The sequence below is a fragment of the Salmo trutta genome, chromosome 8 (genome assembly GCF_901001165.1).
Source record: "Salmo trutta chromosome 8, fSalTru1.1, whole genome shotgun sequence".
Classification (NCBI taxonomy): Eukaryota; Metazoa; Chordata; class Actinopteri; order Salmoniformes; family Salmonidae; genus Salmo; species Salmo trutta.
The window spans coordinates 27,587,002-27,612,488 of NC_042964.1; the positions used below are offsets into that span (position 1 = coordinate 27,587,002).

Consider the following 25,487-nt stretch of genomic DNA (forward strand, 5'->3'; position numbering starts at 1 on the left):
TTTCTGACCTTCTCTAGAGTACGAATGGCATTCAAATAGTGCTTAGGGGTGTAAGAATCCTTCTTCATTTCCTCCTCCAACTCATCCTTACGAGAACATGTTTCTTTCAAGAACTCATCAAAATAAACTCATTGTATGTGTTACCTTTAGGAGAAACACAAATTTACTTTCAGTGTTATGCTGATGAAAATGTTTCCAATTGTGATTTTGATGGTTTGTATTACATTATAGATCAGATTACCTGTTTAAAATTGTCATCAGTAATGTAATCCATTGGATTACTCAAAATAATGACTTTTAGATTACTTTCCCTGCATGAATATTAGAATAGGTTAAATTAACCAGAGAAATGAACAATTCAGTATGTATAATACAGCTGCAACACATGCAAGGTTTGCCATTGCTGTTCATTTCAGACAGTATGGGAGCTGTGCTCAGCATTAAAGAAAGCATTTAAAAGACAAGTTCATCTTTTTTCAACCAAATTATTATTTATTATGTAAATGGCATGTTATAGAAGAGTGCGCATGCGCTGGCTAGCCAGAAAAGTATTGCTCGAGTCGAACACAATGGAATATAACGTTGCCAAAAAAGTTTGTAATGACACAATTTCATATGTACAACATCTAAAGATCTGCATCACTATACAGAGAGTGTAAAATTATATATTTTATTCCTACCCTGGAATTGCAGAACAAGTTTCTCAAAACAGTTTCTCATAACCAACTAAAATCGCCAAAAAAGTGTCTGAACTCTTCTATAACATTCCATTTACATAAAAAAATTGAGATTTGGTTGAAAAAAAAGTAAAAACTTGTCCTTCAAGTCTTTCTTTGAAAACTACCTTTGTTGAAGTTATCCTGAAAGTAATCATATATTTTTTTATACAGTTAAAGAAAGAATCACAACACATCGAATGCACATGCATAACAACTCACAGCTCTATCAATGAGTCCAGGTCGATGAAGGAATCCCTGGGTAACGCTTTTAATTTATTGTTTGCCAAAGACCTGAGGGAAAACAGCATTGTCAGATTCATTCAGCAGATATTCCTGTCAATTAATCATCATGGAAACACAGAGTGCCAAAGGGCAAGATTTTCCAGAAAAAAATATACCGACAAAGATTGTAAAATATATATTTCACATAGCAATATTGTATGTTCATACATTAAAAAAAAAATGTCAGTAGTAGTCTGTGTTTTCACACACTTTAACAGCTCTATTTCCAAAGGCGATGTCCAGTGCAGCAGTAATAACAACAATAAGTATCCATCCATTTTTCTACATTTGTTAGAAATGTTTGCAGTTTTTGTTAAGCTTCAACATGGAAGTCTATCAGTCTACACATCGCATTTGCATTACACCATAGTAAATTACATTGCATGTGCGAGCCAAACATTTTAATAAGATTAGCCTACATTTGTTGTTGTTATGCCAAACTTTGTCACCCGAAGAAAGAGTAAACAAACAAACAGGCAAATATTGGCAATTAGCGGAGAATTCAGCAACATGGACAGTGGTCGAATCTCCACAACTTTACATTCAGGTCAGACACTCAGACTGTATTGGCATAATAGCATTGTAGGCTATAGAAAGTAGAGGGTATAATGCACATGATGCTCATCCAAAGTTTTCAAAGGAGCTGACCAAAAATAATATCCAATATAAAAAGAAAAGAGGGATGTCCGCTGACTGTTTTGCTGCTCCCAAAGGTGATCTTTTAATAGAGCATTGGTGATAAACTACTGATTAGGCTATAATATACTGGTTGGTCTTAAAGGCCCAACGCAGACATTTTTTTATTTATTTTATTCAATATCAAATAATTTCTGGTTAACAATTAAGTACCTTATTGTGATTGTTATCAATTAAAATTGTCAAAATGAAACAAAAATAGCTTCTTAGTTAAAAGCAATTCCTCAAGCAATTTCTGAGTGGGGAAGGGAAAACTGAAAACTAGATGTTATTGGCAGAGAGGTTTGGAACTCTCTTTCTTACTGGTCTATTAACTAATTTATCGCCTGGTGATACCACCAGGCAGACTAAAACTCCATCCCACCAAAACAGGCTGAAATTTCAGGCGGTCTTTTCAAACAGCTCTTACACTAAAAGGGCATTATCATAATTTTCTACATTTCACAGTATTATTCCAACCTCATAGTGTGGAAATATATATGAAACACAGGGAAATCATGTTTTTGACTGCACTAGGTCATTAAATGTTACCATTTGAGTTTTCACCTCAGTGCAGGCGAGCTGATGTTAAACCGGTAAATTGCCAACCCTGGCGATATGGTTAGAAAATAACAGCACCAGTATTAACAAGCCAAAATGGCCAACCTACTTGCATTTGACAATAGCACTGCCTTGTGACAAGCTAAAAGTAGAGCCCTTAGCCCCCAATTGACATTAATACATCACTACTAACAAAATGCAAGTGGAAAATAAGTGGGAAACCATTAGGTTGCATTTCAGGTAGAATATCATTGTAGCTCTGGTAAGCCCTTGTAGCCCTGGTAATTCCCTGGTAAGAAGACAATGTGGGCTAAAATACTACTGCATTATCCCCAAACATGCATTTTCTTCACTGGAATTAAAGGAGAAGTTCAGGATTCAACAAGTTGAAGTTAGATGGTTCCTCACCCTTATTAAAATAGTCTATGGGCCAGGAAATACTATAATCCATAGTTCAGTTTTCTTTAAACAGCCACTATAAACTTCAGCTAATTTTAGCCACCGCTAGCTAACAATCAATGGAAGTGATTGTAAATGGCCTAATCACTTTTAAAGCTGCATTATGTAGAAATTGCTTTGCCATTAACTGGTTGCTAAAATTCTAAAATGTTCACCTAATTTCAGTTTATGTGACAAAACAAGCAATGTATTTTGTAGAGAATCATTGTACCAACTATACCGTTGTGAAATATATTTTCAATAACCAACAATATTGTAGAATCTGGTGAACAAAAACAAACAAAAACAAAACTTAAGGAGGAAATAGCACACATACTGTATAACAGCACACAATAACACACACACTTATCACACTTACCTTCAATTAGAATGACAGATCTATAACTCAAATTTCGATCTGTCAGTTCACGTAATGTCAAACCACAAATAGTTGATTTCAGTTGATTTGGCCATGATTTTTTTGTTGTTGTTGATTGCTCCTATCACTTCCATTGCTTGTTAGCTAGCGGTGGCTAAAGTTAGCTGAAATTCGTAGTTAAACCAAACCATGGATTATAGTTTATCTTGGCCCATAGATTACTTTCAAAGTGAGGAACCATCTAACATCACGTTGTTAAATCTAACTTCCTCTAATGACAATGATGATTATTTGAACTTACAGGTGAGTCAGGTCCCTGAGTCCTCTGAAGGAATATTTGGAGACAGTCTCTATCTTATTACTCTCAATGAACCTAAAGAACAAAGGATATACAGCACTTCAAAAGAGAAAATTGATTTTGTGATCTCATGGGGCTAATGTATAGTAGAATTAATCCCGACTATAATAAAAGGGATACAGTTACTCAGTATCTCTGTAACTCATTTCTTGAACAACAAAATTAGCTTCAGTATATCATTATTTTAAAGATGAGTGAATGAAGGGAAAGGCACTTACAGGTACTCCAGGTGTGGAAGGCCAGAAAATGCATCGTCCCTTATTGTCATCACTGAATTTGAATTAAGAAGTCTATGATAAATATATAAACAGTTAGTTACTTTGAACACAAGTGCAAATATAGAAATACATTGTAGTTTAAAAAGTAAATGTATAATTATGATCTATTATAATTCATTATATCATAACATTTAATGTCACACGTCATTGACAAACATTCACATGTAGAATCACTGATATTTTAACATGATATATACTATACAACTAAAAGGTTAAGTTCATTTCAAAGAATAGCAATCAAAAATTAAGTCAACATTTTATCCTCAAATGATGGTCATCTCACCATAGTGATATCATAGTGTTACTCAGTGTGGGATGTTTATGTTTGAGGATAAATCTACCTCTGTCCTCCAGTATATCACTGACAATACATTATCTCCATGTTCCCTTTTTGTGACCTTGTAATCTGAGATGAGCTCAAAAGTACAGTTTTCTTATGATAAGCTTTTTAATAAACATGAGGGTCACAATCAATGTCATGCTTGCACTAAAATGTAAATTGCTGATGGACAACTGTACCTTACACTGGAACAAGGCATCTGTCCTTAAAATTGCCTACTGAGTACAGACTGGTAGTGTGGCCATATTATGCATTCCTCACTTTCATAATAAGGATATTCCCTGCTAACAATAATGACTCGTTAGTATGTCCCCGGGACGTCATAAAACGGTCACCTGAAGTCAGCAGGACATTCTGTCATTGTACCCTAGAGGTTTTGTCTAGTTCCCTGGGACGTCCCCGAGGACATTGTTGGGATGTTATGTCATGGTCCACTGGAGGTTTTGTATTTAACACACATTGTGTATGTTTATTCATACAGTAATTATTATTGAACACGTCCTCACCTGGGATTAGAACTCACAACCTCTAGGTTCATGACATTCCAATTTTCCTGCTACGCCACCAGGTCTGTACCAATGACTGATTACACCTGTAAGTAATGTTCCCTCTGAGTGCCGCACAGAAGACATATCAGCCCGCGCAGAGAAGCATGAGATTGAACTTCACTCAACTCTCTAGTTTTCCCCTTTAGTTAACACTATCAGTGTTTAGCTCTACTGTGTGAATTGTGCTCGAATCAACGCAATATCAAATAAAATCACATTTTATTAGTCATATGCTCCGCATACAACAACCTTACAGTGAAATGCTTACTTACGAGCCCCAAACCAACAGTGCAGTTTAAAAAAAATACAGATAGGAATAAGAGATGAAAGTAATAAGCAATTAAAGAGCAGCAGTAAAAAATAACAATATATACAAGTGGGTGCCGGGACAAAGTCAATGTGTGGGGGCACCGTTGAGGTACTATGTACATGTACATATAAAACGGTATGTAGGTAGAGTTATGCATAGATGACAACAGAGAGTGGCAGTGGTGTGGAAAGGGGGGGAGGGGCAATGCAAATAGTCTGGGTAGCCATTTGACTAGATGTTCAGGTAGCCATTTGACTAGATGTTATGGCTTGGGGGTAGAAGCTGTTTAGAAGCCTCTTGGACCTAGACTTGGCGGTCCGGTATCGCTTGCCATGTGGTAGCAGAGAGAAGTCTATGACTAGGGTGGCTGGAGTCTTTGACAATTTTTAGGGCATTCCTCTGACACCGTCTGGTATAGAGGTCCTGGATGGCAGGAAGCTTGGCCCCAGTGATGTACTGGGTCGTTCACACTACCCTCTGTAGTGCCTTGCGGTCAGAGGCCGAGCATTTGCCATACCAGGCAGTGATGCAACCAGTCAGGATGCTCTCGATGGTGCAGCTGGAGAACCTTTTGAGGATCTGAGGACCCGTGCCAAATCTTTTCAGTCTCCTGTGGGGGAATAGGTTTTGTCGTCCCCGCTTCATGACTGTCTTGGTGTGCTTGGACCATGTTAGTTTGTTGGTGATGTGGACACCAAGGATCTTGAAGCTCTGAACCTGCTCCACTGCAGCCCTGTCGATGAGAACGGGTGCGTGCTTGGTCCTCTTTTTCCTATAGTCCACAATCATCTCCTTTGTCTTGATCACGTTGAGGGAGAGGTTGTTGTCCTGGCACCACACGGCCAGGTCTCTGACCTCCCTATAGGCTGTCTCGTTGTTGTCGGTGATCAGGCCTACCACTGTTGTGTCATCGGCAAACTTAATGATGGTTTTGGAGTCGTGCCTGACCGTGCAGTCATGAGTGAACAGGGAGTACAGGAGGGGGCTGAGCACGCACCCCTGAGGGGCCCCTGTGTTGAGGATCAGCGTGGCGGATGTGTTGTTACCTACCCTTACCACCTGGCGGCGGCCCGTCAGGAAGTCCAGGATCCAGTGGCAGAGGGATGTGTTTAGTCCCAGGGTCCATAGCTTATTGATGAGCTTTGAGGGCACTATAGTGTTGAACCCTGAGCTGTAGTCAATGAATAGCATTCTCACATAAGTGTTTCTTTTGTCCAGGTGGGAAAGGGCAGTGTGGAGTGCAATAGAGATTGCATCATCTGTGGATCTGTTGGGGCGGTATGCAAATTGGGGTGGGTCTAGGGTTTTTTGGATGATGGTGTTCATGTGAGCCATGACCAGCCTTTCAAAGCACTTCATGCCTACAGACATGAGTGCTACAGGTCAGTAGTCATTTAGGCAGGTTACCTTAGTGTTCTTGGGCACAGGCACTATGGTGGTCTGCTTAAAACATGTGGGTATTACAGACTCAGACAGGGAGAGGTTGAACATTTCAGTGAAGACACTTGCTACTTGGTTAGCGCGTGCTCGCAGTACACGTCCTGGTAATCCGTCTGGCCCTACGGCCTTGTGAATGTTGACCTGTCTAAAGGTCTTACTCACATCAGCTGAGGAGAGCGTGATCACACAGTCCTCCGGTACAGTGTTATTAGCCTCGAAGCGAGCATAGAAGTAGTTTAGTTCGTCTGGTAGGCTCGTGTCACTGGGTAGCTCTCGGCTGTGCTTCCCTTTGTAGTCTGTAATGGTTTGCAAGCCCTGCCACATCCGACAAGTGTCAGAGCTGGTGTAGTACGACTCGATCATAGTCCTGTATTGACGCTTTGCCTGTTTGGTGGTTCGTATTTGGCTAGGGTGTATGTAAACTTCCGACTTCAACTGTAAGTTTTCAGACCATTTGCTATGAGACTTGAAATTGAGCTCAGGTGTCCTGTTTCCATTGATAATACTTGATGTTTCTACAACTTTATTGGAGTCCACCTGTGGTAAATTCAATTGATTGGACATGATTTGGAAAGGCACACACCTGCCTATATAAGGTCCCACAGTTGACAGTGCATGTTAGAGCAAAAACCAAGCCATGAGGTTGAAGGAATTGTCCGTAGAGTTCTGAGACAGGATTGTGTCAAGGCACATATCTGGGGAAGGGTAACAAAACATTTCTGCAGCATTGAAGGTACCCAAGAACACAGTGGCCTCCATCATTATTAAATGGAAGAAGTTTGGAACCACCAAGACACCTCCTAGAGCTGGCCGACCCGGCCAAAATGAGCAATCGGTGGAGAAGGGCTTTGGTCAGGGAGAAAACGAAGAATCTGATGGTCACTCTTACAGAGTTCCTCTGTAGAGATGGGAGAATCTTCCAGAAGGACAACAATCTCTGCAGCACTCCACCAAATTGGCCCTTATGGTAGAGTGGCCAGATGGAAGCCACTCCCCAGTAAAGGTCACATTAAAGCCCTTTTAGAGTTTGCCAAAAGGCACCTTTAGGACTCTCAGACCATGAGAAACAAGATTCTCTGTTCTAATGAAACCAAGATTGATCTCTTTGGCCTGAATGCTAAGCGTCACGTCTGGAGGAAACCAGGCATCATTCATCACCTGGCCAATACCATCTCTATGGTGAAGCATGATGGTGGCAGCATCATGCTGTGGGGATGTTTTTCAATGGCAGGGACTGGGACAGTAGTCAGGATCGAGGGAAAGATAAACTGAGCAAAGTACAGAGAGATCCTTGATGAAAACCTGCTCCAGAGCTCTCAGGACCTCAGATTGGGGCGAAGGTTCACCATCCAACAGGACAACGGTCCTAAGCACACAGCCAAGACAACGCAGGTTTTGGCTTCGGAACAAGTCTCTGAAGGTCCTTGAGTGGCCCAGCCAGAGCCCGGACTTAAACCTGATCAAAAATCTCTGGAGAGACCTGAAAATAGCTGTGCAGCTACGCAACTCCATCCTACTTCAAATCAAATCAAATGTTATTTGTCACATACACATGGTTAGCAGATGCTAATGCGAGTGCAGCAAAATGCTTGTGCTTCTAGTTCCGACCATGCAGTAATATCTAACAAGTAATCTAACAATTTCACAACAACTACCTTATACACACAAGTGTAAAGGAATGAATAAGAATATGTACATAAAATATATATGGATGATTGATGGTCGAACGGCATAGGCAAGATGCAGTAGATGGTATAGAGTACAGTATATACATATGAGATGAGTAGTGTAGGGTATGTAAGCATTATATAAAGTGGCATAGTTTAAAGTGACTAGTGATACATTTATTACATCCAATTTTTTATTATTAAAGTGGCTAGAGATTGAGTCAGTATGTTGGCAGCAGCCACTCAATGTTAGTGATGACTGTTTAACAGTCTGATGGCCTTGAGATAGAAGCTGTTTTTCAGTCTCTCGGTCCCAGCTTTGATGCACCTGTACTGACCTCGCCTTCTGGATGGCAGTGGCTTGGGTGGTTGTTGTCCTTGATGATCTTTTTGGCCTTCCTGTGACATTGGGTGATGTAGGTGTCCTGGAGAGCAGGTAGTTTGCCCCCGGTGATGCGTTGTGCAGACCTCACTACCCTCTGGAGAGCCTTACGGTTGTGTGCGGAGCAGTTGCCGTACCAGGTGGTGATACAGCTCGACAGGATGCTCTCGATTGTGCATCTGTAAAAGTTTGTGAGTGATTTTGGTGACAAGCCGAATTTCTTCAGCCTCCTGGGGTTGAAGAGGCGCTGTTGCGCCTTCTTCACCACGCTGTCTGTGTGGGTGGACCATTCCAGTTTGTCCGTGATGTGAATGCAGAGGAAGTTAAAACTTCCACCTTCTCCAATACTGTCCCGTCGATGTGGATAGGGGGGTGCTCCCTCTGCTGAGCTTGAGAGGATCTGCAGAGAAGAGTGGGAAAAATTCCCCAAATACAGGTGTGCCAAGTGTATCGTCATACCCAAGAAGACTCAAAGCTGTAATTGCTGCCAAAGGTACTTCGGCAAAGTACTGAGTAAAGGTTCTGAATACTTATGTAAATGTGTTATTTAAAAAATATATGTTATAAACTTCAAAAAATCTGTTTTTGCTTTGTCATTATAGTGTACTGTGTGTAGATTGATGAAGAAAAAAAGTGTTTTAATCTATTTTAGAATAAGGCAGTAACGTAACAAAATGTGGAAAAGGTGAAGCGGTCTGAATACTTTCCGAATGCACTGTATATGCAAATAGCCATTGCCATATATGGATCTGTGCCATTCACTTTGAACAGGACTGTGTTTACAGTATGAACGGTCACTTGTAGATGCGCTTGTTTTGAGATCAAAGCATGTTGTCACTTGGGCACATTTGTTCATATTCTTTGCTAGTTAGTGATTCATTAGCACAGTTATAGCTAATTTCTAGTCAACAATGGGTAGTGGTTGCTTCCTACAAGAGCACAAAATGTGTGCATTTCTAGATATCTTTGAAAAGCGAGTAAGGTAAAGAGCTTTTCTTTATGTCTTAAAGAGGCAATGTTGTATTGTGAGACAGCCTTGAATAATCTAAGTAGCCAGTAGGCAGAGTGTATCATAATTTGTCTGATTCCCTGTAATAATGGTATGGGAATAATAATGAACTGTATTTTGTAAAGTGGTTTCTTGCATCAAACACAACATTTTCAGTCATCTTTTTGTCTGAAAGACGAGTAGATAAACAGGTTAATGTCAAGCCCTGCATGTTTTTTTTTCTAAAGTTTCATGGAATGTAGACTTACATTGAACACCACACATTTGCTGCTACTGAAGGTTGAATGATCTAACAGCTATTTTCATGTTAAAATGTAATGCATTTTTCTCCATTGTTTTTGATGGTAGGCCACTCTGGCAGGCCTACTTGGCCTCTGTTGAAACTGTAACTTAAAGCGGGTACAGTGCTCACAGTAAACGCGTGCTGGAAGTTGCACAGAATTTCCACAATGTTCAAGTTTGTGCTCAGCAGACCTGGCATTTTCTCAGTGCCCAAAAAATGTTGAGGGAACATTGCCTGTAGGCCTATTCCTACACTTTTCACTTCAAATTAAATCTCAGCTCAGTTACAAATACACTCAACAGCCTCCTGTGTGGCTCATCTCGCTCTAGCGACTCCTTGTGACGGGCCGAGCGCCTAGCAGGCTGACTTCGGTAGTCAGTTGAAGAGTGTTTCCATCGACACATTTTTGCAGATGGCTTCTGGGTTAAGCGAGCAGGTGTTAAGAAGGTTTGGCGGGTCATGTTTTGGAGGATTCATGACTTGACCTTCGCCTCTCACGAGCCCATTGGGGAGTTTCAGCAATGAGAGAAGATGGCAATTGGGGAGAAAAAGGGGGTAAAAAAATCATAAATAACACTCAACAAAACCCATTATATATATCATAGTGATTCAGGAGTAACATTAAAACAGAATAATATGCCCCACCAACATTAGACAACTATACTAAAACACCAACCTCAAATAAATGAAATCAATGAAAGAATAGTCAGATTAACTGATAATTAAAATAGCAGTGCAGATGGCACTATAGGTGATACATGTGTAGGGGACTTCTGAAATTCTACAAACTGTGGCACAGCAGAAAGAAAAAGCATACTCCAAATCCAGAGGTTGTGAATTCATCACAGGTGGGGTCATATTGGAAAGTCAGTACTACTAAGTGATCATGTCAAATGCAATAACATTGTCATTGTTTAAAGAATTTACACTATTTTAGCTTAATAGTATACCACTTACTTTAGAACCCTGATACATTTTTCATTACTTTATTTACACTACATGACTAAAAGTATGTGGACAACTGCTTGTCGAACACCTCATACCAAAATCATGGGTGTTAATATGGAGTTGGTCTCCCCTTTGCTGCTGTAACAGCCTCCACTCTTCTGGGAAGGCTTTCCACTAGATGTTGGAACATTGCTGCAGGGACTTGCTTCCATTCAGCCACAAGACCATTAGTGAGGTCAGGCACTGATTTTGGGTGATAAGACCTGGCTCGCAGTCGGCGTCCCAATTCATCCCAAAGGTGTTCGATGGAGTTGAGTTCAGGGCTTTGTGAAGGCCAGTCAAGTTCTTCCACACCGATCTCGACAAACCACTTCTGTATGGACCTCGTTTTGTGCATGGGGGCATTGTCATGCTGAAACAGGAAAGGGCCTTCCTGAAACTTTTGCCACAAAGTTGGAAGTACAGAATCGTCTAGAATGTCATTGTATGCTGTAGCGTTAAGATTTCCCTTCACTGGAACTAAGGGGCCTAGCCTGAACCATGAAAAACATCCCCAGACCATTATTCCTCCTCCACCAAACTTTACAGTTGACACTATGCATTTGGGCAGGTAGCGTTCTCCTGGCATCCACCAAACCCAGATTTGTCCGTCAGACTTCCAGATGGTGAAGTGTGATTCATCACTCCAAAGAACACATTTCCACTGCTCCAGAGTCCAATGGCGGCAAGCTTTACCCCACTCCAGCCGACGCTTGACATTATGCATGGTGATCTAAGGCTTGCGTGCGGCTGCTCGGCCGAAGCTCCCGTCGACCAGTTCTTCCAGGGGCAGTTGGGAACTCTGTAGAGTGTGTTGCAACCAAGGACAGATTTGGCAGTCCCATTATGTGTTCTTGTGTGGCCTGAGATTGAACTTCACTCAACTCTCTAGTTTTCCCCTTTAGTTAACACTATCAGTGTTTAGCTCTACTGTGTGAATTGTGCTCGAATCAACGCAATATCAAATAAAATCACATTTTATTAGTCATATGCTCCGCATACAACAACCTTACAGTGAAATGCTTACTTACGAGCCCCAAACCAACAGTGCAGTTTAAAAAAAATACAGATAGGAATAAGAGATGAAAGTAATAAGCAATTAAAGAGCAGCAGTAAAAAATAACAATATATACAAGTGGGTGCCGGGACAAAGTCAATGTGTGGGGGCACCGTTGAGGTACTATGTACATGTACATATAAAACGGTATGTAGGTAGAGTTATGCATAGATGACAACAGAGAGTGGCAGTGGTGTGGAAAGGGGGGGAGGGGCAATGCAAATAGTCTGGGTAGCCATTTGACTAGATGTTCAGGTAGCCATTTGACTAGATGTTATGGCTTGGGGGTAGAAGCTGTTTAGAAGCCTCTTGGACCTAGACTTGGCGGTCCGGTATCGCTTGCCATGTGGTAGCAGAGAGAAGTCTATGACTAGGGTGGCTGGAGTCTTTGACAATTTTTAGGGCATTCCTCTGACACCGTCTGGTATAGAGGTCCTGGATGGCAGGAAGCTTGGCCCCAGTGATGTACTGGGTCGTTCACACTACCCTCTGTAGTGCCTTGCGGTCAGAGGCCGAGCATTTGCCATACCAGGCAGTGATGCAACCAGTCAGGATGCTCTCGATGGTGCAGCTGGAGAACCTTTTGAGGATCTGAGGACCCGTGCCAAATCTTTTCAGTCTCCTGTGGGGGAATAGGTTTTGTCGTCCCCGCTTCATGACTGTCTTGGTGTGCTTGGACCATGTTAGTTTGTTGGTGATGTGGACACCAAGGATCTTGAAGCTCTGAACCTGCTCCACTGCAGCCCTGTCGATGAGAACGGAGGCGTGCTTGGTCCTCTTTTTCCTATAGTCCACAATCATCTCCTTTGTCTTGATCACGTTGAGGGAGAGGTTGTTGTCCTGGCACCACACGGCCAGGTCTCTGACCTCCCTATAGGCTGTCTCGTTGTTGTCGGTGATCAGGCCTACCACTGTTGTGTCATCGGCAAACTTAATGATGGTTTTGGAGTCGTGCTTGACCGTGCAGTCATGAGTGAACAGGGAGTACAGGAGGGGGCTGAGCACGCACCCCTGAGGGGCCCCTGTGTTGAGGATCAGCGTGGCGGATGTGTTGTTACCTACCCTTACCACCTGGCGGCGGCCCGTCAGGAAGTCCAGGATCCAGTGGCAGAGGGATGTGTTTAGTCCCAGGGTCCATAGCTTATTGATGAGCTTTGAGGGCACTATAGTGTTGAACCCTGAGCTGTAGTCAATGAATAGCATTCTCACATAAGTGTTTCTTTTGTCCAGGTGGGAAAGGGCAGTGTGGAGTGCAATAGAGATTGCATCATCTGTGGATCTGTTGGGGCGGTATGCAAATTGGGGTGGGTCTAGGGTTTTTTGGATGATGGTGTTCATGTGAGCCATGACCAGCCTTTCAAAGCACTTCATGGCTACAGACGTGAGTGCTACAGGTCAGTAGTCATTTAGGCAGGTTACCTTAGTGTTCTTGGGCACAGGCACTATGGTGGTCTGCTTAAAACATGTGGGTATTACAGACTCAGACAGGGAGAGGTTGAACATTTCAGTGAAGACACTTGCTACTTGGTTAGCGCGTGCTCGCAGTACACGTCCTGGTAATCCGTCTGGCCCTACGGCCTTGTGAATGTTGACCTGTCTAAAGGTCTTACTCACATCAGCTGAGGAGAGCGTGATCACACAGTCCTCCGGTACAGTGTTATTAGCCTCGAAGCGAGCATAGAAGTAGTTTAGTTCGTCTGGTAGGCTCGTGTCACTGGGTAGCTCTCGGCTGTGCTTCCCTTTGTAGTCTGTAATGGTTTGCAAGCCCTGCCACATCCGACGAGTGTCAGAGCTGGTGTAGTACGACTCGATCATAGTCCTGTATTGACGCTTTGCCTGTTTGGTGGTTCGTATTTGGCTAGGGTGTATGTAAACTTCCGACTTCAACTGTAAGTTTTCAGACCATTTGCTATGAGACTTGAAATTGAGCTCAGGTGTCCTGTTTCCATTGATAATACTTGATGTTTCTACAACTTTATTGGAGTCCACCTGTGGTAAATTCAATTGATTGGACATGATTTGGAAAGGCACACACCTGCCTATATAAGGTCCCACAGTTGACAGTGCATGTTAGAGCAAAAACCAAGCCATGAGGTTGAAGGAATTGTCCGTAGAGTTCTGAGACAGGATTGTGTCAAGGCACATATCTGGGGAAGGGTAACAAAACATTTCTGCAGCATTGAAGGTACCCAAGAACACAGTGGCCTCCATCATTATTAAATGGAAGAAGTTTGGAACCACCAAGACACCTCCTAGAGCTGGCCGACCCGGCCAAAATGAGCAATCGGTGGAGAAGGGCTTTGGTCAGGGAGAAAACGAAGAATCTGATGGTCACTCTTACAGAGTTCCTCTGTAGAGATGGGAGAATCTTCCAGAAGGACAACAATCTCTGCAGCACTCCACCAAATTGGCCCTTATGGTAGAGTGGCCAGATGGAAGCCACTCCCCAGTAAAGGTCACATTAAAGCCCTTTTAGAGTTTGCCAAAAGGCACCTTTAGGACTCTCAGACCATGAGAAACAAGATTCTCTGTTCTAATGAAACCAAGATTGATCTCTTTGGCCTGAATGCTAAGCGTCACGTCTGGAGGAAACCAGGCATCATTCATCACCTGGCCAATACCATCTCTATGGTGAAGCATGATGGTGGCAGCATCATGCTGTGGGGATGTTTTTCAATGGCAGGGACTGGGACAGTAGTCAGGATCGAGGGAAAGATAAACTGAGCAAAGTACAGAGAGATCCTTGATGAAAACCTGCTCCAGAGCTCTCAGGACCTCAGATTGGGGCGAAGGTTCACCATCCAACAGGACAACGGTCCTAAGCACACAGCCAAGACAACGCAGGTTTTGGCTTCGGAACAAGTCTCTGAAGGTCCTTGAGTGGCCCAGCCAGAGCCCGGACTTAAACCTGATCAAAAATCTCTGGAGAGACCTGAAAATAGCTGTGCAGCTACGCAACTCCATCCTACTTCAAATCAAATCAAATGTTATTTGTCACATACACATGGTTAGCAGATGCTAATGCGAGTGCAGCAAAATGCTTGTGCTTCTAGTTCCGACCATGCAGTAATATCTAACAAGTAATCTAACAATTTCACAACAACTACCTTATACACACAAGTGTAAAGGAATGAATAAGAATATGTACATAAAAATATATATGGATGATTGATGGTCGAACGGCATAGGCAAGATGCAGTAGATGGTATAGAGTACAGTATATACATATGAGATGAGTAGTGTAGGGTATGTAAGCATTATATAAAGTGGCATAGTTTAAAGTGACTAGTGATACATTTATTACATCCAATTTTTTATTATTAAAGTGGCTAGAGATTGAGTCAGTATGTTGGCAGCAGCCACTCAATGTTAGTGATGACTGTTTAACAGTCTGATGGCCTTGAGATAGAAGCTGTTTTTCAGTCTCTCGGTCCCAGCTTTGATGCACCTGTACTGACCTCGCCTTCTGGATGGCAGTGGCTTGGGTGGTTGTTGTCCTTGATGATCTTTTTGGCCTTCCTGTGACATTGGGTGATGTAGGTGTCCTGGAGAGCAGGTAGTTTGCCCCCGGTGATGCGTTGTGCAGACCTCACTACCCTCTGGAGAGCCTTACGGTTGTGTGCGGAGCAGTTGCCGTACCAGGTGGTGATACAGCTCGACAGGATGCTCTCGATTGTGCATCTGTAAAAGTTTGTGAGTGATTTTGGTGACAAGCCGAATTTCTTCAGCCTCCTGGGGTTGAAGAGGCGCTGTTGCGCCTTCTTCACCACGCTGTCTGTGTGGGTGGACCATTCCAGTTTGTCCGTGATGTGAATGCAGAGGAAGTTAAAACTTCCACCTTCTCCAATACTGTCCCGTCGATGTGGATAGGGGGGTGCTCCCTCTGCTGAGCTTGAGAGGATCTGCAGAGAAGAGTGGGAAAAATTCCCCAAATACAGGTGTGCCAAGTGTATCGTCATACCCAAGAAGACTCAAAGCTGTAATTGCTGCCAAAGGTACTTCGGCAAAGTACTGAGTAAAGGTTCTGAATACTTATGTAAATGTGTTATTTAAAAAATATATGTTATAAACTTCAAAAAATCTGTTTTTGCTTTGTCATTATAGTGTACTGTGTGTAGATTGATGAAGAAAAAAAGTGTTTTAATCTATTTTAGAATAAGGCAGTAACGTAACAAAATGTGGAAAAGGTGAAGCGGTCTGAATACTTTCCGAATGCACTGTATATGCAAATAGCCATTGCCATATATGGATCTGTGCCATTCACTTTGAACAGGACTGTGTTTACAGTATGAACGGTCACTTGTAGATGCGCTTGTTTTGAGATCAAAGCATGTTGTCACTTGGGCACATTTGTTCATATTCTTTGCTAGTTAGTGATTCATTAGCACAGTTATAGCTAATTTCTAGTCAACAATGGGTAGTGGTTGCTTCCTACAAGAGCACAAAATGTGTGCATTTCTAGATATCTTTGAAAAGCGAGTAAGGTAAAGAGCTTTTCTTTATGTCTTAAAGAGGCAATGTTGTATTGTGAGACAGCCTTGAATAATCTAAGTAGCCAGTAGGCAGAGTGTATCATAATTTGTCTGATTCCCTGTAATAATGGTATGGGAATAATAATGAACTGTATTTTGTAAAGTGGTTTCTTGCATCAAACACAACATTTTCAGTCATCTTTTTGTCTGAAAGACGAGTAGATAAACAGGTTAATGTCAAGCCCTGCATGTTTTTTTTTCTAAAGTTTCATGGAATGTAGACTTACATTGAACACCACACATTTGCTGCTACTGAAGGTTGAATGATCTAACAGCTATTTTCATGTTAAAATGTAATGCATTTTTCTCCATTGTTTTTGATGGTAGGCCACTCTGGCAGGCCTACTTGGCCTCTGTTGAAACTGTAACTTAAAGCGGGTACAGTGCTCACAGTAAACGCGTGCTGGAAGTTGCACAGAATTTCCACAATGTTCAAGTTTGTGCTCAGCAGACCTGGCATTTTCTCAGTGCCCAAAAAATGTTGAGGGAACATTGCCTGTAGGCCTATTCCTACACTTTTCACTTCAAATTAAATCTCAGCTCAGTTACAAATACACTCAACAGCCTCCTGTGTGGCTCATCTCGCTCTAGCGACTCCTTGTGACGGGCCGAGCGCCTAGCAGGCTGACTTCGGTAGTCAGTTGAAGAGTGTTTCCATCGACACATTTTTGCAGATGGCTTCTGGGTTAAGCGAGCAGGTGTTAAGAAGGTTTGGCGGGTCATGTTTTGGAGGATTCATGACTTGACCTTCGCCTCTCACGAGCCCATTGGGGAGTTTCAGCAATGAGAGAAGATGGCAATTGGGGAGAAAAAGGGGGTAAAAAAATCATAAATAACACTCAACAAAACCCATTATATATATCATAGTGATTCAGGAGTAACATTAAAACAGAATAATATGCCCCACCAACATTAGACAACTATACTAAAACACCAACCTCAAATAAATGAAATCAATGAAAGAATAGTCAGATTAACTGATAATTAAAATAGCAGTGCAGATGGCACTATAGGTGATACATGTGTAGGGGACTTCTGAAATTCTACAAACTGTGGCACAGCAGGAAGAAAAAGCATACTCCAAATCCAGAGGTTGTGAATTCATCACAGGTGGGGTCATATTGGAAAGTCAGTACTACTAAGTGATCATGTCAAATGCAATAACATTGTCATTGTTTAAAGAATTTACACTATTTTAGCTTAATAGTATACCACTTACTTTAGAACCCTGATACATTTTTCATTACTTTATTTACACTACATGACTAAAAGTATGTGGACAACTGCTTGTCGAACACCTCATACCAAAATCATGGGTGTTAATATGGAGTTGGTCTCCCCTTTGCTGCTGTAACAGCCTCCACTCTTCTGGGAAGGCTTTCCACTAGATGTTGGAACATTGCTGCAGGGACTTGCTTCCATTCAGCCACAAGACCATTAGTGAGGTCAGGCACTGATTTTGGGTGATAAGACCTGGCTCGCAGTCGGCGTCCCAATTCATCCCAAAGGTGTTCGATGGAGTTGAGTTCAGGGCTTTGTGAAGGCCAGTCAAGTTCTTCCACACCGATCTCGACAAACCACTTCTGTATGGACCTCGTTTTGTGCATGGGGGCATTGTCATGCTGAAACAGGAAAGGGCCTTCCTGAAACTTTTGCCACAAAGTTGGAAGTACAGAATCGTCTAGAATGTCATTGTATGCTGTAGCGTTAAGATTTCCCTTCACTGGAACTAAGGGGCCTAGCCTGAACCATGAAAAACATCCCCAGACCATTATTCCTCCTCCACCAAACTTTACAGTTGACACTATGCATTTGGGCAGGTAGCGTTCTCCTGGCATCCACCAAACCCAGATTTGTCCGTCAGACTTCCAGATGGTGAAGTGTGATTCATCACTCCAAAGAACACATTTCCACTGCTCCAGAGTCCAATGGCGGCAAGCTTTACCCCACTCCAGCCGACGCTTGACATTATGCATTGTGATCTAAGGCTTGCGTGCGGCTGCTCGGCTGAAGCTCCCGTCGACCAGTTCTTCCAGGGGCAGTTGGGAACTCTGTAGAGTGTGTTGCAACCAAGGACAGATTTGGCAGTCCCATTATGTGTTCTTGTGTGGCCTGCCACTTTGCAGCTGAGTCGTTGTTGCACCTAGACCTTTCCACTTCACAATAACAACACTTACAGTTGGCTGGGGCAGCTCTAGCAGGGCAGAAATTTGATGAACTGTTGGAAAGGTTGCATCTTATGATGGTGCCAAGTTGAAAGTCACTGAGCTCTTCAGTATGGGCAATTCTACTATGTGCTCGATTTTATACACCTGTCAGCAACAGGTGTGGCTGAAATAGCCGAATCCACTAATTTCAAGGTGTGTCCACATACTTCTGTATATATAGTGTATCATGGTTTGGGACACCTAGGACAATCAGGGGAGCTTCAGGGGACCATGACACAACGTACCAAGAACGTCTTAAAAAAACGTCCTCAGGGATGTCCCTGGAACAAACCGGGAATTAAACAAAATAACAGAACTTCCCAAGAATGTTCTAAAAATGTCCTCGGGGACATCCCCGGGACAAACCAGGAACTAGACAAACCTCCAGGGAACAATGACACAATGTCCCAAGAAAAGTCCTAGAGAACGTTCCCTTGGGACCATCACGCAATGTCTAAGGACTAGTAAAACGAACACCCTGAGAATGTCCTAAAAAGGTCCTGATATTGTCCTCAGTGACATCCTAGGAACTTACAGGGGACTAGACAAAGGTCCCCCAGAGAACTTTCCCTTTGGACCATCCCACAACATTCAAAACTCTTAAGGGTCCTAATGGGAATGTCGCCGATTGTGCTCAGGACATCCCGTTTGCTCGGTATGCTCATCATCAAATTCAGTACTGAGCACTCCACTAAGCCTACATTCTCTACATGCTCAAATAGACAAGTCAAACATTAAGGTAATTAAAAAACACACAAAAACTATGTGAATATCAAGTCATGTGTAAGGTAGAATATGGTAAGATCAACATTCATGTCTTGGCTTTGGCTAAATAGATATGCGTCGTTCCATAAATAGAGTCCTTTTTGGGTAGTGTAATTCTGTCAAAAATAACTATTTTATAGTTATTTTAACTTTTTTTTTAACAAATGTTTATATTCTGTCATAAGAGCACATGTTCAACTTAATAAAAATCATGTTTTACCATCTCAAGAGATCAAGTTAAGAAAAATGCCAATTAAAGTAACAGGGTTGACAATTTCATCTTAAAATCAGCTATAACTCCCCTTGTGACAGGGTGAATGGAAGCATGTTGTGTGCAATTAAATGTAAACTTAACAAAACATTTGAACTTGTTAAAACATGTGCAGCCCATCTATCTATGGGTAACAGGGTTGGTGTGTTATGCTCAACGTGCTCAGTTTTCTACCACAAAACACCATAAAATGGCCAATAAGAGTATCACCTGCTTTTACACTATGATTTGACTACTAGATGTTAAAATTTTTCTTTTGATAAAAATAAGGTATAGTTTTACTATATTAAAACAAGAGTTCAGTTCACGTTACAGGGTGGAGCTTAAAATGAGGGACAAACGTAAATTAATCACTAATCACATGAAATAAATAGTTATCTTCAGAAATGTCAAAGCAACAAAGATTCTCCTGACCCCGCAAAACACACACACACACACAACCAGACATTGATTGATTAATTGGAGAAAGCTTGTGTCAAGTACAGAACATTTCCTAGGCTTTTCTACCTGCAGCAACACTAGCAGGGGCTTAACTATGATGTGAATAAATGTAACTACAGTCACAAACTTAAATATATTAATAATATATAATAATATATGCCATTTAGCAGACGCTTTTATCCATAGTGACTTACTGTCATGTGTTGTTGTTGTTGTAGGTCAAACATCACATTTTTTTAAGAACGACACTGTTTACATTCTGAGTTTTCACTTATAAAATTGACTTTTTATGACCATCTGTTGTTGAGTTCAACTTAATTGCCCAACTGGTAAAACCCCTACCCATTCCCATGGACACACATACCGATAGTCATGTCTCGTTTGTATATTCATGTATAGTACAAGTGTCATTGACTCACAGGAGTTGGAGAGATGGCATGTGAGCAAACATGGTCTCCTTGATCTCGGAGAAGGACCCGTTGACAATGCTCCTGAAAGATAGTAAGATTATGGAGTAAGCACAGAGCAAATTAAAAGTAGAAAAGATTACGTTTAGGTAACCGAGTGGCACAGCGGTCTAAAGCACTGCATTGCAGTGCTAGAGGCATCACTACCGAACCGGGTTCGATCCCGGGCTGTATCACAACCGGCCGCGATCAAGTAGTCTAATTGGGCGGCGCACAATTGGCACAGTGTCGCCCAAGGGGTTAGGCCGTCATTGTAAGTAAGAATTTCTTCTTAACTTAAATAAAGGTAAAACAAATATACTGCTCAAAAAAATAAAGGGAACACTTAAACAACACATCCTAGATCTGAATGAAAGAAAAAATCTTATTAAATACTTTTTTCTTTACATAGTTGAATGTGCTGACAACAAAATCACACAAAAATAATCAATGGAAATCCAATTTATCAACCCATGGAGGTCTGGATTTGGAGTCACGCTCAAAATTAAAGTGGAAAACCACACTACAGGCTGATCCAACTTTGATGTAATGTCCTTAAAACAAGTCAAAATAAGGCTCAGTAGTGTGTGTGGCCTCCACGTGCCTGTATGACCTCCCTACAACGCCTGGGCATGCTCCTGATGAGGTGGCGGATGGTCTCCTGAGGGATCTCCTCCCAGACCTGGACTAAAGCATCCGCCAACTCCTGGACAGTCTGTGGTGCAACGTGGCGTTGGTGGATGGAGCGAGAGATGATGTCCCAGATGTGCTCAATTGGATTCAGGTCTGGGGAACGGGCGGGCCAGTCCATAGCATCAATGCCTTCCTCTTGCAGGAACTGCTGACACACTCCAGCCACATGAGGTCTAGCATTGTCTCGCATTAGGAGGAACCCAGGGCCAATCGCACCAGCATATGGTCTCACAAGGGGTCTGAGGATCTCATCTCGGTACCTAATGGCAGTCAGGCTACCTCTGGCGAGCACATGGAGGGCTGTGCGGCCCCCCAAAGAAATGCCACCCCACACCATGACTGACCCACCGCCAAACCAGTCATGCTGGAGGATGTTGCATGCAGCAGAACGTTCTCCACGGCATCTCCAGACTCTGTCACGTCTGTCACATGCTCAGTGTGAACCTGCTTTCATCTGTGAAGAGCACAGGGCGCCAGTGGCGAATTTGCCAATCTTGGTGTTCTCTGGTAAATGCCAAACGTCCTGCACGGTGTTGGGCTGTAAGCACAACCCCCACCTGTGGATGTTGGGCCCTCATACCACCCTCATGGAGTCTGTTTCTGACCGTTTGAGCAGACACATGCACATTTGTGGCCTGCTGGAGGTCATTTTGCAGGGCTCTGGCAGTGCTTCTCCTGCTCCTCCTTGCACAAAGGCGGAGGTAGCGGTCCTGCTGCTGGGTTGTTGCCCTCCTACGGCCTCCTCCACGTCTCCTGATGTATTGGCCTGTCTCCTGGTAGCGCCTCCATGCTCTGGACACTACGCTGACAGACACAGCAAACCTTCATGCCACAGCTCGCATTGATGTGCCATCCTGGATAAGCTGCACTACCTGAGCCACTTGTGTGGGTTGTAGACTCCGTCTCATGCTACCACTAGAGTGAAAGCACCGCCAGCATTCAAAAGTGACCAAAACATCAGCCAGGAAGCATAGGAACTGAGAAGTGGTCTGTGGTCCCCACCTGCAGAACCACTCCTTTATTGGGGGTGTCTTGCTAATTGCCTATAATTTCCACCTGTTGTCTATTCCATTTGCACAACAGCATGTGAAATTTATTGTCAATCAGTGTTGCTTCCTAAGTGGACAGTTTGATTTCACAGAAGTGTGATTGACTTGGAGTTACATTGTGTTGTTTAAGTGTTCCCTTTATTTTTTTGAGCAGTGTATGTATATATATATAGAGAGAGAAAAAAGGTACAGTTTCAAAGAAACTGAGGAGGCAGAGAAGTTGTAGCAGTGCAATTATCAGGGGGCAGACTTTTTTTTTTACAGTGCAGGAGAGTAGTGGCAAACTGTACACTATGTTCATACAATTGAAGTTGGAAGTTTACATACACCTTATCCAAATACATTTAAACTCAGTTTTTCGCAATTCCTGACATTTAATCCTAGTAAAAATTCCCTGTTTTAGGTCAGTTAGGATCACCACTTTATTTTAAGAATGTGAAACGTCAGAATAATAGTAGAGAAAATGATTTATTTCAGCTTTTATTTCTTTCATCACATTCCCAGTGGGTCAGAAGTTTACATGCACTCAATTAGTATTTGGTAGCATTGCCCTTAAATTGTTTAACTTGGGTCAAACATTTCGAGTAGCCTTCCACAAGCTTCCCACAATAAATTGGGTGAATTTTGGCCCATTCCGCCTGGCAGAGCTGGTGTAACTGAGTCAAGTTTGTAGGCCACCTTGCTCGCACACGCTTTTTATGTTCTGCCCACACATTTTCTATAGGATTGAGGTCAGGGCTTTGTGATGGCCACTCCAATACCTTGACTTTGTTGTCCTTAAGCCATTTTGTCACAACTTTGGAAGTATGCTTGGTGGTCATTGTCAATTTGAAAAACCCATTTGCGACCAATCTTTAACTTCCTGACTGATGTCTTGAGATGTTGCTTCAATATATCCACATAATTTTCCTCCCTCATGAAGCCATCTATTTTGTGAAGTGCACCAGTCCCTCCTGCAGGAGTCCCTCCCACAACATGATGCTGCCACCCCCGTGCTTCACGGTTGGGATGGTGTCTTCGGCTTGCAAGCCTCCCCCTTTTTCCTCCAAACATAACAATGGTCATTATGGCCAAACAGTTCTATTTTTGTTTCATCAGACCAGAGGACATTTCTCCAAAAAGTACAATCTTTGTCCCCATGTGCAGCTGCAAACCGTAGTCTGTCTTTTTCATGGCGGTTTTGGAGCAGTGGCTTCTTCCTTGCTGAGCTTCCTTTCAGGTTATGTCGATATAGGACTCGTTTTACTGTGGATATAGATGCTTTTGTACCTGTTTCCTCTAGCATCTTCACGAGGTGCTTTGCTGTTGTTCTGGGATTGATTTGCACTTTTCGCATCATAGTATGTTCATCTCTAGGAGACAGAGCGCGTCTCCTTCCTGAGCGGTATGACGGCTGTGTGGTCCCATGGTGTTTATACTTGCATACTATTGTTTGTACAGATGGACGTGGTACCTTCAGGTGTTTGGAAATTGCTCCCAAGGATGAACCAGATTTGTGGAGGTCTACAATTATTTTTCTCAGGTCTTGGCTTATTTCTTTTGATTTACCCATGATGTCAAACAAAGAGGCACTGAGTTTGAAGGTAGGCCTTGAAATACATCCATAGGTACACCTCCAATTGACTCAAATGATGTCAATTAGTCTATCAGAAGCTACTAAAGATCTAATTGTGGGGTACTTGTATTTTGAAAACTGTTGAATAAATACAGTACCAGTCAAAAGTTTGGACACACCTACTCATTCAAGGGTTTTTCTTTATTTTTACTATTTTCTACATTGTAGAATAATAGTGAAGACATCAAACTATAAAATAACACACATGGAACCATGTAGTAACCAAAAAAGTGTTAAACAAGTCGAAATATATTGTATATGTTAGATTCTTCAAAGTAGCCACCCTTTGCCTTGATGACACCTTTGCACACTCTTGGCATTAGTGGGACTATCATTTGTTTTTCAACAGGACAATGACCCAACACACCTCCAGGCTGTGTAAGGGCTATTTGACCAAGAAGGAGAGTGATGGAGTGCTGCATCAGATGACCTGGCCTCCACAATCACCCGACCTCAACCCAATTGAGATGGTTTGGGATGAGTTGGACAGACTTTACGCAATCTGGAAACCACATATCCCGAGGCCGCAAATTTGAGGAAAAAGCTACCGAAGTTCTATCAACACATTGACTGTAGCACTCGACCACGGCTACTCCAACTTCTGGGATGCCTACAATGCCCTCCCCCCCTTCTGCAAATCTGATCACGACTCAATTTTGCTCCTCCCTGTCTATAGGCAGAAACTCAAACAGGAAGCACCCGTGCAAAGGACTATTCAACGCTGGTCCGACCAATCGGAATCCACCCGTCAAGATTGTTTTGATCATGCGGACTGGGACATGCTCAGGGTATCCTCTGAGGATAACATTGACGAATACACGGATACTGTGACTGAGTTTATCAGGAAGTGTATAGAAGATGTTGTACCCACTGTGACTATTAAGCAACCCTAACCAGAAACAGTGGATAGATGTCAGCATTCACACAAAACTGAAAGTGTGAACCACTGTATTTAACCATGGCAAGGTGACTGGGAATATGACTGAATACCAACAGTGTAGTTAATCCCTCCACAAGGCAATCAAACAGGCAAAACGTCAGTATAGGGACAAAGTGGAGTTGCAATTCAACGGTTTGAGACACGAGACGTATGTGGCAGGGTCTTCAGACAATCATAGACTACAAAGGGATAACCAGCCATGTCACAGACACCAACGTCTTGCTCCCGGACAAGCTAAACACCTTCTTCGCCAGCTTTACAACACATTACCACTGACGTGGCCCGCTACCAAGGACTTTGGGCTCTCCTTCTCCGTGGCTGAGGTGAGAAAGACATTTAAGCGTGTTAACACTCGCATGGCTGCCGGCCCTGACGGCATCCCTAGCCGCGTCCTCAGAGCATGCGCAGACCAGCTGGCTGGAGTGTTTACGGACATATTCAATCTCTCCCTAACCCAGTCTGCTGTGCCCACTTGCTTCACAACAATACAGACAAGACACACAACCTAAAAGTAAAAGAATGGAATTAAGGAATATATAAATATTAGGATGAGCATTGTCAGAGTGGCATAGACTAAAATACAGTAGAATAGAATACAGTATATACATATGAGATGACTAAAGCAAAAATATGTAACCATTATTAAAGTGACTAGTGTTCCATTATTAAAGTGGCCAGTGATTTCAAGTCTATGTATATGGGGCAGCGGCCTCTAAGGTTCAGGGTTACGTAACTGGGTGGAAGCCGCCTTTGTGATGGCTTAAATAGGCAGGTCAGTTAACTAAGAACAAATTGTTATTTACAATGAAGGCCAA

The 25,487-nt window shown here is 42.6% G+C and overlaps 1 protein-coding gene across 2 annotated transcripts in view; it reads right to left on the reverse strand.

The window, feature by feature from the left end:
* Window positions 1–25,487, reverse strand: part of lgi2a (leucine-rich repeat LGI family, member 2a) — a 40,236-nt gene that overhangs the window by 12,550 nt on the left and 2,199 nt on the right. The window contains exons 2-5 of one of the 2 annotated variants that reach the window (XM_029760700.1): window positions 20,349–20,420; window positions 3,631–3,702; window positions 3,356–3,427; window positions 939–1,010 (exon numbers count right to left, since the gene is read on the reverse strand). In XM_029760700.1, coding sequence (XP_029616560.1) covers window positions 939–1,010; window positions 3,356–3,427; window positions 3,631–3,702; window positions 20,349–20,420 — 288 coding nt within the window. The remainder of the gene's footprint in view (window positions 1–938; window positions 1,011–3,355; window positions 3,428–3,630; window positions 3,703–20,348; window positions 20,421–25,487) is intronic. The other variant, XM_029760701.1, reaches the window with a different exon arrangement.